The 13,644-nt window shown below is 40.0% G+C and overlaps 1 protein-coding gene and 2 long non-coding RNA genes across 43 annotated transcripts in view; 2 read left to right on the top strand and 1 right to left on the bottom strand.

The window, feature by feature from the left end:
- LOC115552772 (sushi, von Willebrand factor type A, EGF and pentraxin domain-containing protein 1) overlaps window positions 1-13,644 on the bottom strand; it is a 147,976-nt gene that overhangs the window by 37,447 nt on the left and 96,885 nt on the right. For 2 of the 41 annotated variants that reach the window (XM_030369240.1, XM_030369272.1), the window contains 3 exons: window positions 12,563-12,614; window positions 12,038-12,093; window positions 10,830-11,794 (listed from right to left, as the gene is read on the bottom strand). The exons of 37 other annotated variants lie outside the window; for them this stretch is intronic. In XM_030369240.1, coding sequence (XP_030225100.1) covers window positions 12,042-12,093; window positions 12,563-12,614 — 104 coding nt within the window. In that variant the 3' untranslated portion in view covers window positions 10,830-11,794; window positions 12,038-12,041. Of the gene's footprint in view, window positions 1-10,829; window positions 11,795-12,037; window positions 12,094-12,562; window positions 12,615-13,644 lie in introns of those variants that run through there. 2 more of the 41 variants (XM_030369278.1, XM_030369285.1) reach the window with 1 other exon arrangement.
- LOC115553312 (uncharacterized) lies at window positions 990-2,647 on the top strand. Its single transcript, XR_003978436.1, has 5 exons — window positions 990-1,105; window positions 1,218-1,450; window positions 1,648-1,754; window positions 1,894-2,062; window positions 2,393-2,647. It is a non-coding gene; the product is annotated as an uncharacterized LOC115553312 (long non-coding RNA).
- LOC115553308 (uncharacterized) lies at window positions 3,622-5,469 on the top strand. Its single transcript, XR_003978430.1, has 5 exons — window positions 3,622-3,889; window positions 4,378-4,483; window positions 4,605-4,710; window positions 4,885-4,958; window positions 5,181-5,469. It is a non-coding gene; the product is annotated as an uncharacterized LOC115553308 (long non-coding RNA).

Below are 13,644 nucleotides of genomic sequence, written 5' to 3'. Positions count from 1 at the left end.
GTTTGTTGCGCATGGCGCGCTGCTGTTTCTCAGTGAAAGGTTCGTAGTAATCCAAGGGTTGGCTTGTTCCAAGGGTAATGCAATTATATCCAGTAATGATCCATCAAAAGGTCCAAAGTTGCGTCATTATTGACTATTGTAATGGCTAAAACTTGTCAATTGTTTTACCACTTCTTGTGAGTTCCGGTGTTTGCCTTGTTGAACGCGTGAAAGTAGAGTCCATGAGACGTGGCTATAATGCACTTGACTTTGTTTATTTCTAACAGATGTAAATTAAAGCATTGAAGTTTTGTCTTTGTTTCTTTGTTTGTTGGTTCAGCTCAGTTGCGTTTCCTCGCCACGGTCCCGTCAGGTTCATGACAGGTTCATGTCCTGTAGGCACGTTCTGCTCACGGTCAATAATGGTATTCGCAGGCCGGAACTCTCCACTCTCCTTGGCCTGGCACACCTTTATGCTATAGACAATTAGTGCCTTACCTATAGGGGGCACACACTCAGAAACAAATTACAATTTCCTAATTTGGGACAATTCAATACAAATAAGTTCACTAATAATAATTTTGTCACACAAACTAAAATATCAAACTGAATACTCAAAAAGGTCTCACATGGCTCCTACAGTTGTATATAATATAACATAATATAATATGATATAATACAATAATTATAGTATAATATAAAACAATATAATACAAAATAATATAATGTAACATGAAATGTATGTATAATATATACTTGGCTATGCAAGACATACATACATGCACAAAGATCTAATATAAAAATATATGCTATGAGTAATTAATACTTGACTATGCAAGATATGAATATATACACGTAAATATGATATAGCAATGTTATGATATATAATATCAATATAGTGTAGCTATATTATCAGGTTATATACTGTATATGGTGGTGAGTATGTATCTGTTGTCCAGAGACCAGTCATGCCACATAAAACTTAATGACAACAGAATCCATATCCCTTCCTTGTAATAATACTGAAGTTCACTGTTAACATATTGTCCTCCAGGTTGGAGAATGTATGGAATGCCAGGCCAGTGCGTCAACAATAAAGCAGGGGACAGAGTTCATCCCCATACAAGTAATAGACAATATTTTACTTTACTCTTTTAATCATATATTTTGAGATGGAGAATGCTTAATAGTAATTCAAATTTAATATTGTATTTGTTATTGTGCTCTCCATTTTTAAGGTGAGCCAACCCTTTGAACTTGTGGGGATGGACATGATTGGCAAAGTGGCCGAGACAGAGGCAGGGAATACATATATCTTAGTAATGGTGGATTACTTCACCAAGTGGCCTGAGGCTTTTGCCCTACCATCCAAAACAGCTGCAAATGTGGCAGACTGTATCATTAGGTTCTTTTACCGTTTTGGGGCCCCAAAAAGATCCTAACTGACCAGGGACGAGAGTTCGTTAATGAGGTTTGTTGAATGTTAAGTACGTTGTTACATAAATGTTGATGCATTTTTGGACAGTGTTTAAATGTACTGTATGCGAAATGATCTCACATACAGTACATTTATTTGCATATCAAGTAATATTTTTTGCAATGAATCATTAGGCTAAATTTAATTTGATTCAAACAAATGATAATGTGCTTATTATTGTTTGCCAACAGCTAAACAAAGAGGTGTGCAAAGGTCTGGGGATTGAGCGCAGCCTTTGTGCGCCATATCATCCACAAACAAATGGGCTTGTGGAAAAGTTAAACGGGACAATACAGAGGTAACAGTGCTGTAATTATCTTACTTTTACTCTGTATATCTTTGTGGATACATGTAATGTTGAATATATTTATGATATTGTGAACTAAAATTTTTTTGAAACAAGGTGGCTTACCTATATATATGATAATACTTTTCAGGGCACTGTGCAAACTTGTCAACCAACGTCCAGAGAGTTGGGACAAATATCTGGATGCTGTGATGTTTGGGCTGAGGACCAAAAAACAGATGACGACAAAGTTCTCCCCATTCTTCCTCCTGTTTGGGACAGAGGCCCGCCTCCCGAGTGAGGTTCCGGAGGATTACAAGGTTGGCTCAGTGTAGGACATCCACAGTTAATTCTTAGTTTGAATAACAAATGGAAAAAATATAGTTAATTGAGAATCAGTGTCAATGTTTATTCCACACTATACAATAAATAAGTAATATGCTCGGTACATCAATATTTTGTGACCAAGGAAAAGTCTATAGTTTTTAGTAGAAGGCAAGTGTCCATTTAAATCCTTTAAGGGGACCTAATCTATTTTGTTGACATAGTCGGAAATATGTCATTCAAATTTTTTCCCACATATAGTCTAATAACTGTAACAGCGAAGCAATAACAATGAATAAAATTAAAATTAAAGTTCTCTTTTACAGATTGACACAGGCATGGAGAATGTCCTTGACCAGGAGGTGGTGTCGGAGGCCATTAAAAGGCAGGATGCAAGTCTAGTGCGGGAAAACATAGCCACAGCCCAAAACAAATATAAATTGCCCAAATCACCAAAACAGGCATGTTTTCAGGTGGGGGACATGGTGCTGCGCAAAAATATTCGCAGTCAGCAAAGGAAAGGTGGGAAGATGGACAAAAACTGGCTTGGTCCCTTTACGGTAGTTGCTATCACTAAAAAGAGCGCAGACCTGCAGTCTGACAACCAGTTCTTACCGAAGGTGAATATCGATCACCTTCGAATTTACAAAACACCACAGCCAAGAATGCCACGTGATCTGTTGGCACCACCATCAGCCCTGGCACCATCAACTGCCCCGGCACCACCAACAGCCCCGGCACCATCAACTGCCCCGGCACCACCAACAGCCCCGGCACCACCAACAGCCCCGGCACCATCAACTGCCCCGGCACCATCAACAGCCCCGGCACCACCAACAGCCCCGGCCCCATCAACTGCCCCGGCACCACCAACAGCCCCGGCACCCCCAACAGCCCCGGCCCCATCAACTGCCCCGGCACCACCAATAGCCCCGGCACCACCAACAGCCCCGGCACCACCAACAGCCCCGGAACCATCAACTGCCCCGGCACCACCAACAGCCCCGGCACCACCAACTGCACCACCAACCACCAACCAATATTGAAAAATGTAAGTTTCAGAATATTTAATTCTGTTTTAATGTAAAAAACACAGTTCATAACATACTCGATTTTTATGTAGTCATCCCTGCACCGTACATGACAAGAACCTATAGAAGAGACAGTGTTAAATGGTTGTTTATGTGGTCGGGAAAATTATGTTTTTACTATTATTGGGTTTTGTTTTTATTATTCAATTTACATGTTTTTTATGTTTGTTTTATGTATAGCACAATGAGGTGCCCCTGGGCATGAAATGCACTATATAAATGAAGCTGCCTTGCCTTGCCTAGGTGTGAAGGATGTTGATGGCTTGCAGGTCAAAGCTTTGGTATTGTAACTTTTTCAGTGGAATCCCGCACATTATGAAGTGCTGTTTGGTGTTGTGCATGAACACCATCACTGGTTCCTGTTGTAAGTTTTGACTTTTCAGCTATTGAGCACATATCGACACGTTACATACAGTATAACATACAGTAACAGATCATGTGATGTATTCTTTTAGACTTATGTTCAGCTCTGTAAACTCTTCATCTTGCACCTTGATACCAAAGTAGTTCTTGTTTAATACCACATACAGTAGAGCTCTTTTGTATTTTTGAAGACCATGCCCAGCAGCGTTTTTTTAAATGTCAATATAGTGGACAAACGTATCGTATGTACAATAATCTTAGGTCTTTATGTTGCATACAGGTAATATATCCATCGGAAAAAAAGACACTCCTGTTGGATTCACTTGGAGAAACTGCTGCCAAGCTGAAAAAGGGCCAGGATGTAACAAGGTACACTTTAATTATGGCTTCAGATTGAACATGACCCACTTGTCACATATTACTATAGATGTAGCATGTATGTGAAGTATCTCGTGAATGTCAGCCAGAAGAATAGCATAGTACTGCTGGTGGGCAGGAGAGCAATTGCAGACATGATATGACTAAAGGACTAAATGCAGATGTATGTCAAACATGTACAATGCCAAGTTGTCCTCGCTTGCAACATTATAGATGAATATTACAGAAGTGCATAGGCACATAATTAGTGTAATTCTTTTCTTTGAAAAATCTGGTTGTTGGGGAAGGACAATAGTTGTTTTTACCTGGAACAACATTCTTCTATTTCTTCTATTTTGATGACTGAGGAATTGGTAATATTATTTTCTTGTGCTCCTCTGTTAGCACTTGACATCTTATAGCAAATATAATGTGATGCTTGAATGAAGTTTAAGTCAATAAATCAAGTTACTATATTCAAACATATTTTTGGTTTTTAGAGCATTCATGAGGAAGAAAGGGATAAATGTGTCCAGATGGAAATGCGACACAGTGCCTCATCCACACCAACCAGACAGCACCTCTTGTGGGGTTTTTGCCATCAAAGTATGAAATAAAATTGCCCTTTCTACTCCATGATGTGCAGATATAAAGTGGTGCTTCTCAGATAAACTATATATTTAGATTTGTATGTGTAGGTAAATGATAACTTGTTTTTTAATATCAGTTCATGGAGAAAATCTTGAACGGTGAAGAGCTACAATTCCCTGTTGGCCAAAAAGATGTGGCAGAGTTACGTCGGCAGATTGCCACAACTCTTCTTCGGGAATCTGGTAAGTTATATATTAAACCCCATCCCCAACAAGTTGTAAATGAAAACATCTTTGACTACTCAGGTTATTATCTCTGAAAATTACAAAAAATACAATTGCCGGGGACTCAAAATAAATCATCTTGTCCTCACAAATGTTGCCCTCTTTCAAATACTTTATCTTTTTTTGTGACAGATAATCTGACAAACCTCTGCTTCAACTGTGGAGAGGAAAAAGCAGATGACAGTGGAGAGGCAGAGCTGACATGGGTATTTTATGCATAGAATGTGGTCCTGTGTTTGCATCTATTTTACTCATTTACTCATGCAAGTGCCAGTATTTCACCTGCCATTAAGAAGATATTTCCAAAAACATTCCATCATGGGCAGCAAACAAAAAATTGTTATTTTGCACATTTTGCCAACATTAATTTGTCTTTGGCAGTTTTCTTTAAATATTTCATGCAGTGTTAAAACGTTTTTGCACTACAGATATCCTGTGATGCCTGTGGACGGTGGTTTCACCATGCATGCGTTGGAAGGCCAAAGACAGAGGACAATTTTTTATGTGCAGCATGCTAAAGGAAAGGAAAGGAAGTTCATGTATATATATAAAATAAGACATTTTCTATTGACAGTTTATTTTTCATTTTTTAAATTATTTTGATGTTTTTGTTGATGCGTTAAATATTGCAAATGTTGCCATTTAATTTTGTGTTGATTGGATTTGAATAATAACAGTTTGTTCTAAAAAGTTAGTTATTAAAGTCTTTAATACTTGTCTGAGCCTCCTGTCCTATGGAAAATCCTTTCCTATGGAACAGAGGGGGAACGGTATCTGACAGTAATATTCCAAGCTGTCAGGATGCGTTCTCCCTGTTCTGATTGGTCAAATTGAGTGATATCAGCCTGAAAATCACAGCACTTATCTGTTGTGGGGAAAGAAGTTAGCAGTATGAATTTGAAAGATGTGTGAGCCTCCTTTCCTATGGAACAGAGGGGGAACGGTATCTGACAGTAATATTCCAAGCTGTCAGGATGCGTTCCCCCTGTTCTAAATGGTCAAATTTAGTGATATCAGCCTGAAAATCACAGCACTTATCTGTTGTGGGGAAAGAAGTTAGCAGTATGAATTTGAAAGATGTGTGAGCCTCCTTTCCTATGGAACAGAGGGGGAACGGTATCTGACAGTAATATTCCAAGCTGTCAGGATGCGTTCCCCCTGTTCTAAATAGTCAAATTTAGTGATATCAGCCTGAAAATCACAGCACTTATCTGTTGTGGGGAAATAAGTCAGCAGTATGAATTTCAAAGATGTGTGAGCCTCCTTTCCTATGGAACAGAGGGGGAACTGTATCTGAAAGTATTATGAATGAGCACACTTCCTTCCAAAAGTCCATAACATTCAAAATGAAAAGTCTCTCACGAAAATAAATGAATTTATTGATAGAAATCTACAATACAACATCTTCAGATAAAACTCGCTTAAAAAAAGTCTGTTCTGAACCTAAGCTCTCTCCATAGTGCCTCTGTGGTGCGAGCACAGCAGCTCGTGGGCGAGCTTTTTGTGTACGCGCGCTTCCTTCGCTTTTCGGGTAATTTCGGACGGGGGCGGGGACTAGGGGAAACACATCTCGACGGGGAAACCGATCTCGACACAACACCGGCACAACAATGTTTATGTACAACGGCCTCATATGTTCCTTCTGAAAAAGTGTTCTCGTGGATGTTGTAGAGAAATTGCAAGCAAAAAAAGAAACATGCTCAGTCCAAAAAGTGTTGAAAAAAGAATGGTCCTGAATCAAAATCTTTGAGTATTCCCTGTCCCACATACCCCCTGGTTAAACAAGCACAAACTTCTGCCATATTTTCCCAGCACATTCTTATTTTCCCTCAGTACTCTCCCCAATAGCACAATACATACATTCATTAATCTTGATTAGTAAAAAAAATAATGACATCACAATCTTTGTATAAGTGTGCGTGTGCGTGTGTGTGTGTGTGTGTGTGTGTGTGTGTGTGTGTGTGTGTGTGTGTGTGTGTGTGTGTGTGTGTGTGTGTGTGTGTGTGTGTGTGTGTGTGTGTGTGTGTGTGTGTGATTTCGTGCGTGCGCACTTGATTTATGTCGCTGTCTTAAAGCCTCCTGGCCACTATCTAGCCAGGCTAATTTAGTTGCAGCCTTGGCACTTCACCAGGAGAGGTCACTGTTACTGAAGCTTCAAGTAATGAACCCATTTTCGAAACAATGTGCCTAAGTGGTTCAGTGCTTCACCGAAGCTTCATTTGCCCATCACTAAATGGACTAGCCACCAGCATGATAATGTAGTTAATGGTATAATATGTATGATTTCAGCAAAAAAAATACTAGACCTATGTTATGCGTTTGATTTGATTGTGTATTTGCCTTATCTCAAATGTATCCAACCTTTTCTACACTCAGAGGCCATTCCATCGAATGTTAACAGCGTCCTCTGCCCTTTAACATTCAGAAACTTTGGGAAACAGAGTGGGGAAGGAAGTCTGTACACTACAAGAGCTGGCATGTGTTTAGGCCATTACATTTACTTATGATAGATGCAACTGATCATTTCATTAGCCCCGTATTGCAGTTTCACAAGGATCCATATTTGATAATCTTCGGAAGATTATCAAATATGGATCCTTGTGAAACTGCAATACGGGGCTAGCAATCATATATAATCATCAATCAAGTATAATCATCAATCAAGTATCTCAGAACCTGCCGCTAAGTGATGAGGTAGATGAGGACATCACAAATAAAAAATAAATGTAAAGTAATGTTCAATCTATTATTGATCATTGATATTATTTTTTGAAAAAGACTTAAGAAAAAGAATAGAAGAGAAATATTTGGGCTAAAATGGAGGAGCCTATAACTCAAGAATCAACAAGGTAACTATTCCATTCCTTTATTATGTCCATGGTCGTCGCATGGACTATACGTCATCCAGCTCAGGTTGCGTAGCCGTGCGTGTGCGCGTGTCGGCTCATTAGCATCTGTACTGTGGCGGCCCGTACCGTAGCAGCACACCTCTAGTCCCAAGTGGCCAAGTTGGCCTGGCCACACTCACACTGGCAGATTTGAGCACGGTTAGGTGTGAAAACGGCCACGGCCACGGCCAGATGGCCTAGTGTTAGTGCACCCTTAGTCAGTTAGTTCAGTATGGCATTTAATGTGGTTTTAGAAATTCAAGTCTGAGTCTATGACTACACCAAGATTTCTGTCTTGGTGTGTGCTTTCTAACATAACAGCTGTGCACTGACTTTTAATTGTTAATCCCTTGCACCAAAGACCATTACTTCAGTTTTTTCATTGTTCAATTGAAGACAATTTGGCACATCCAGTGATTGAAGTAGTTATTTAGCTGTTGATAAACAGCTTTTTCAATGATTTTGCTTTAAAATGGTAAGTTAGATATGGCTTGATGACTGTTGTTTTCAGAGCCGGTGGGAATCACCTGTGCAATATCGCTACTGCAGGCCACATGAATAAAAAATGATATAATAATATACCAATATTTCAGTGTGTGTGCCCGTGTGTGTATCCAAACACATACGCTGCAATTCACATACACATACAGCTCAATGTAAATCCATGAAAAACGTCATGTTTTGATCCCACCGCCAATTTAGGATATATTCATGGATGTGCACATTATATACATTATTTTAGGCCTACCTTGAAATTTTTACTATTTTACAGATGTTTGTTAAATTATAGAGCAAAGATACCCCTAGTGGAAACGAGGAAAATGTTAAATTTTTTATTGTTATTAGTTGTATAGGCATACATTACATGAGCGAGGGCCGGTTGGGGCGCTCTGCTCAGATATACAGGTGGCCCTAGGCCCTGAAAATGAATAGGGCCATAGATACTGTATGTCTATTCCAGCTGTCCCAGTTTTGTTATCTTCCTTAAATATATCAAATAGCATTACTGTACTTGCACAATGCATTTAACTTTTCCACACTCATTTCATTGTGAATTGCATTCCTTAAACCATACGTTGTTGTTGCACTCAGAGCCACGAGAGGCTGAGGATCCTGGGCCTGTATCACTGGATGATGTTATTAAGTCTCTGGGGAGCTAGCACTTAGGTTGGAGTCTGATGATCTGGTGGGTGAGACTTTCAAACTAACACAGAAAATACCTAAGGTCAGCCTTTTCATATGTGCCTAACTTTTTCCTTTGTAATGTTTCAGTTTGTTTGCGTCACAGGTGGAACCGACCCTCAGAAATACTCCCCTTGGAAGCTGGTTTCCGATGGTGGCTTAGAGTGCGGTCCTCCATCTAGCACCATTTGAAATCAGTGTTCTTGTGGTGGGATGTGAACTTCTCCCACAGATGCTGGATGCGTGCCAGCAACACTGCATCACACTTGGTGGGAGGGGAGGAAAACGGGATTTCATCACCCAGGAAGTGTCACCCACCCCTTACCAACGGGCCGGAGGGACAGTTAGCAGTGGCGCAGTTGCAGTCGCAGTGACTCAGTAGCAGTGACTTATGATGTGTTCCAGATGCCTCTTACACCACCCGCACGAGTTGCTCTTGTGGCGTAATTTCCTGGCTTGTAACACTTATAGCCTTCCTGTTTGTCTTTGCGATTGCGTCATGTCATTGGCTAGTCATTGTTAGCCACATTAGCCTCTCTAGCAAACCAGCTAGAAGAAAAACACAACTTTACATTGTATTTCACGCACAGCAAGACCGTGCAATGCATAAATTGATGACCGGAATAACGAAGAAATTTAATCAAGTGTGTAAGAGCATTTAAAATCGACATTAAAATGACCAACGTGGTACGAATACAAAGAAAATAAATCAAATTTTTGGACCAGCCATTTTTGTTGTCGAGTTGTACGGTCAACCTCACTGAACTCTGTATAGCCCTACTCTCAGAATCGACCAAAACTTCTGGTCGGTCCCAGGTGAAATGCCGCAAGAAAGCTGGGAGATTACCCCATTTGCAACTCGTTCGGCTGGTGTACGAGGCATCTGGAACACACCATCAGTTAGCGTGAGGCAGTTAGCCATGACTCAGTTAGCCATGGCACAGTAGCAGTGACTCAGTTAGCAGTCATTCAGCTAGCCATGGCACAGTAGCAGTGACTCAGTAGCATTGACTCAGTAGCAGTGACTCAGTAGCAGTGACGCATTGAGCAGTAACGCAGTTACCATTGACGCAGTAGCATTGACTCAGTAGCAGTGACGCAGTTAGCATTGAGCAGTAGCAGTGATACAGTAGCAGTGACGCGGTTACCATTGACGCAGTAGCATTGACTCAGTAGCAGTGATGCAGTTATCATTGACCGGTAGCAGTGACTCAATAGCAGTGACGCAGTTAACGTTGACGCAGTAGCAGTGACGCAGTTGGCATTGACGCAGCAGCAGTGACGCGGCATTGACACAGTAGCAGTGACACAGTTAGCAGTGCAAGCTTAAGGTCTTCTTTTCCAAGGTTGACTGATTTCTTTCGGTGTTCAGAGTCTTCTTGTGTTTCTAGCACCATTTGAAATCGGTTACAATGAAGGATACCTCATCGGGAGGGTGAGCTCCTCTGCGGCGGGCCCGTGGGCAGACGGGTTGGGCAGAAGGGTTTAAAAAGGGGCCTTAGTTCTAAGATCACTATTTCTCTTCAATTGAACTAGCAGGTCTTTAATGCAACTGAATGTATTGGGCTAATGGCCAAGAAGCATTCATCTGAAATCTTTTATTTTTAAGCGTTATACAGGAATGTAATGTTTGGTATTCATACGTGATGAATGAAAGTTAAATGCTGAATGGATTATAAAAATTGTAATCCATTTGTTGACCGATATTAAAGACTCAGAATCACTAACTACATTTCATACTCAAACAGAGAGTACAGTAACACAGAACGTGGACGGAAGTACTTTAATAATTTTTATAATTTCAAGCTCATGTTCATATCAAATGGTTGTCAAGGCACAATGAAATACAATGCTAATAAATTATGGATATTACTAATGCAGTTGACCATTTTGATAGATATTTTTTAAATGGCGTCAATAGATTTATTTCGCTTTTCACATTTTGTCACATTTAGAATGTGGAAAATCGATAGCAAACGATTGGAACACAATGATCAGAGGCTTCAGATTTGATCTGCACACATATTTATACCTCATTTCAATTATTTACAACCACAGAATGTTAATTCCATGGCGCTACGGCCCCAGCAAAGCCTATAAGTGCAAATTGTCAAAAAATACATACCTCAAACATTGGGCGATTATTAATTTCAAATAAATATAAATGTTTTACCTCCACATTTAGAGATTTGAGTGGGGGACCACAGGAAAAAAAACATTTTATTTTACATTCACACATCCAACCCAATAACGTCAACTCCACAACTAAACAACAACCCATTGGTTAAACACAAGCCCTCCAAAAAGGGCTTGTGTTTAATTCATCTGCTTACAACCATAAATTGGGTTCAAAACGACCAAGGCCAAATAGACCAACCAAGAACGAGTAGCAATACAAAACGGCTCCATTTTCTTTTCTTAACAAAAATCAATCTACAATAAGGTTTACAATACAGGGTTGATGGCAAAGTAATCAACCAAATAATTCTACTTTTGGCAGCAAATGCAGCCAGAAATGTTTCTATCAAACGCATTGACCTTTTCTCAAAACTTAAAACGTGGCAAATAAACATGTTGAAGGTGGAAGAGAAATAAATAATTGAATGTAACACTATCAATCTAATACAGCATTAATTCAGAAGCATTCATTGGAGTAAGCTATGCTTAAGGCAAAGCAATATGATTTTGTGATCGATGTCCTTCAGATGCCAAGTGAACAGATTCCAGATTGATTAGAAAAGCATGCGTGCACCAAAAAACACTCCTCTGATTGAGAAGAACAGGAGATACATATGGATGAATACAGGATGCATTATATTTCTTGGCAAGCATCCAACTGTGCCAATTATATTGACTGTGGACCCCAGTTGAATTGTTTGCATATGGCGGGAGATTACATTCAAATCCTGGTCTAGTGATAATTCTTCCCTCTCGGCTTGGTGTGGTAATCAGTAGAACATCGTCAGGGCAACCTTTCCCCGGAACAAAAATGGGGAAAAAGAGATAGAGTATGAATGATCTCACGTAAATTTTTTTCAAATACAGCGCAGCAGCAGGAAGGTGATGAACCTGATGGTTAGAAATATTTTACAATGCAGCTTTTTAGCTTTTTCAGCTTTTTTTTGTTGTTTTTTCCGGGGTTGAGGCATTTCATCCTCAAACCCCTACTCAAATGACATGTTGAATACTTTACTTTACTCAATCCACTTCCTTACCAGCCTACAATATCTTGTCTTCCTCTAATGGAACTGGAGCACGAAGAGATTGAGAGCTGAAAGGCATACGTATGTGGTTACTAACATAAAAGAGACACAAGCAATATGCAAGACCCGAGACATGATATGGACCTAAAGACACAATGAAACATCAGATAACATTACACTGAATATAGCGCCTCGATTAGGTCTTCTTTAGTAAAAATATATATATTTATGTTTTAAAACGTCTTTAAAGCAACATCACATCATTCGGTGAGCACAGCCTCATTTGTTCAAAGAAACTCACACTACAACTTTGCATTCACCTCGCCTCAGGATCCAAAACTCTTCATTCACAACAGCCAGTGCTTGACTTATATTGTACTTAAAGTATAATTGCTGGTGTGCAGAAAGAGTTGAACAGCAATAAAAATCAAGCAAGGAGAGTTGAAGGAGCAAGAGCACAAAACAGTCAGAAGCAAGGAGTCCAGAAACCCAGCAAAGGCGAAGGGTTTCTGCATGAACATGAACATGAAATCTTACCCTCTCTTTTTCAGACGTAGGCAAATGGCGGCGGCTGAAACGACAATAGGAACTATTTTGGGAAAAGAGTGAGTTGTATGAATTTACAAGGAAAAATAATCGTGCATTGGCCTCTGTAGAAAAATAAATGCATTTATTGGGTATCCCGAGTAATTTTTCAGCAAAATAAGATTTGGTTTGAAGCTGCATCGTGAGCGTTTTTGTCCATCACTTTAATGACTAAATTGTTTGGTCATCATTTCCTCTCACTGTGTGTAGTTGGTGCTAAAGGGCTGTTTTCAAACCCTTTAGGTGGCTTGTCACACGTAGATTATCGAGCATTAGGCTGGAAGACCTTTTTATTTGCACTTTTTAAAGGTTGGGTATGGAATTTTCTTTTTTGGGCCATTTTTGCAAAATTACTTGAAATCCTTATCGTAACCCACTTACAGCCACTGAGTTAGAAGTACTGACATGAATATTAGCAAGTCAATCATCTGTGGAACGGGCAGGGCTCGAAAAACCCCAGCCAATGATATCCAGACCCACCGAGTGGCATTGGACGGTAAGTACGTCAATCAAACAGTCGAACTGCACTCGCCCTGCCCTCCCCTCCCCCGCTCCCCGTGCGACCCCTTCGTGTACATACTCAAAGCTCGTGACCCAGAGCAAGCTTCTGTTTATTGTTATCCTGCGCTACTGGAGCTAGCTAACTAGCTAATGGCTTGCTCTCGCGCATCTGTGTTCGCGCTCGTGCATGATTGCGCGTCCATGTACTTGGAATGGGTGGAGTCAGAGTCAGCGTTGAAGGAGAGGGGGTAGGACCATTTGAGTTGTGTGTTTTCAAAATCTGCTGGCGTTTCGCAAATCCCATACCCAACCTTTAAGTTAGAACTTAATTATCCTCAAGCATATGCAATATTTGCTGGACATGAAAAAAGAAATTGTGAATTGTAACATCATTCGTTTGCAATGGCTGAAATGAAATCTCTCATCACCAATCGATGATTTATCAGCCCTTGATTAAAATGTGAACCTTTCAACCAAATCTGTGTCCTTAGACCTTCAATCGGAAAGATTAATGCAATTCAGAGAAATATAAT

The sequence above is a fragment of the Gadus morhua genome, chromosome 1 (assembly GCF_902167405.1).
Source record: "Gadus morhua chromosome 1, gadMor3.0, whole genome shotgun sequence".
Classification (NCBI taxonomy): domain Eukaryota; kingdom Metazoa; phylum Chordata; class Actinopteri; order Gadiformes; family Gadidae; genus Gadus; species Gadus morhua.
This window is presented reverse-complemented; position numbering and strand designations above follow the sequence as displayed.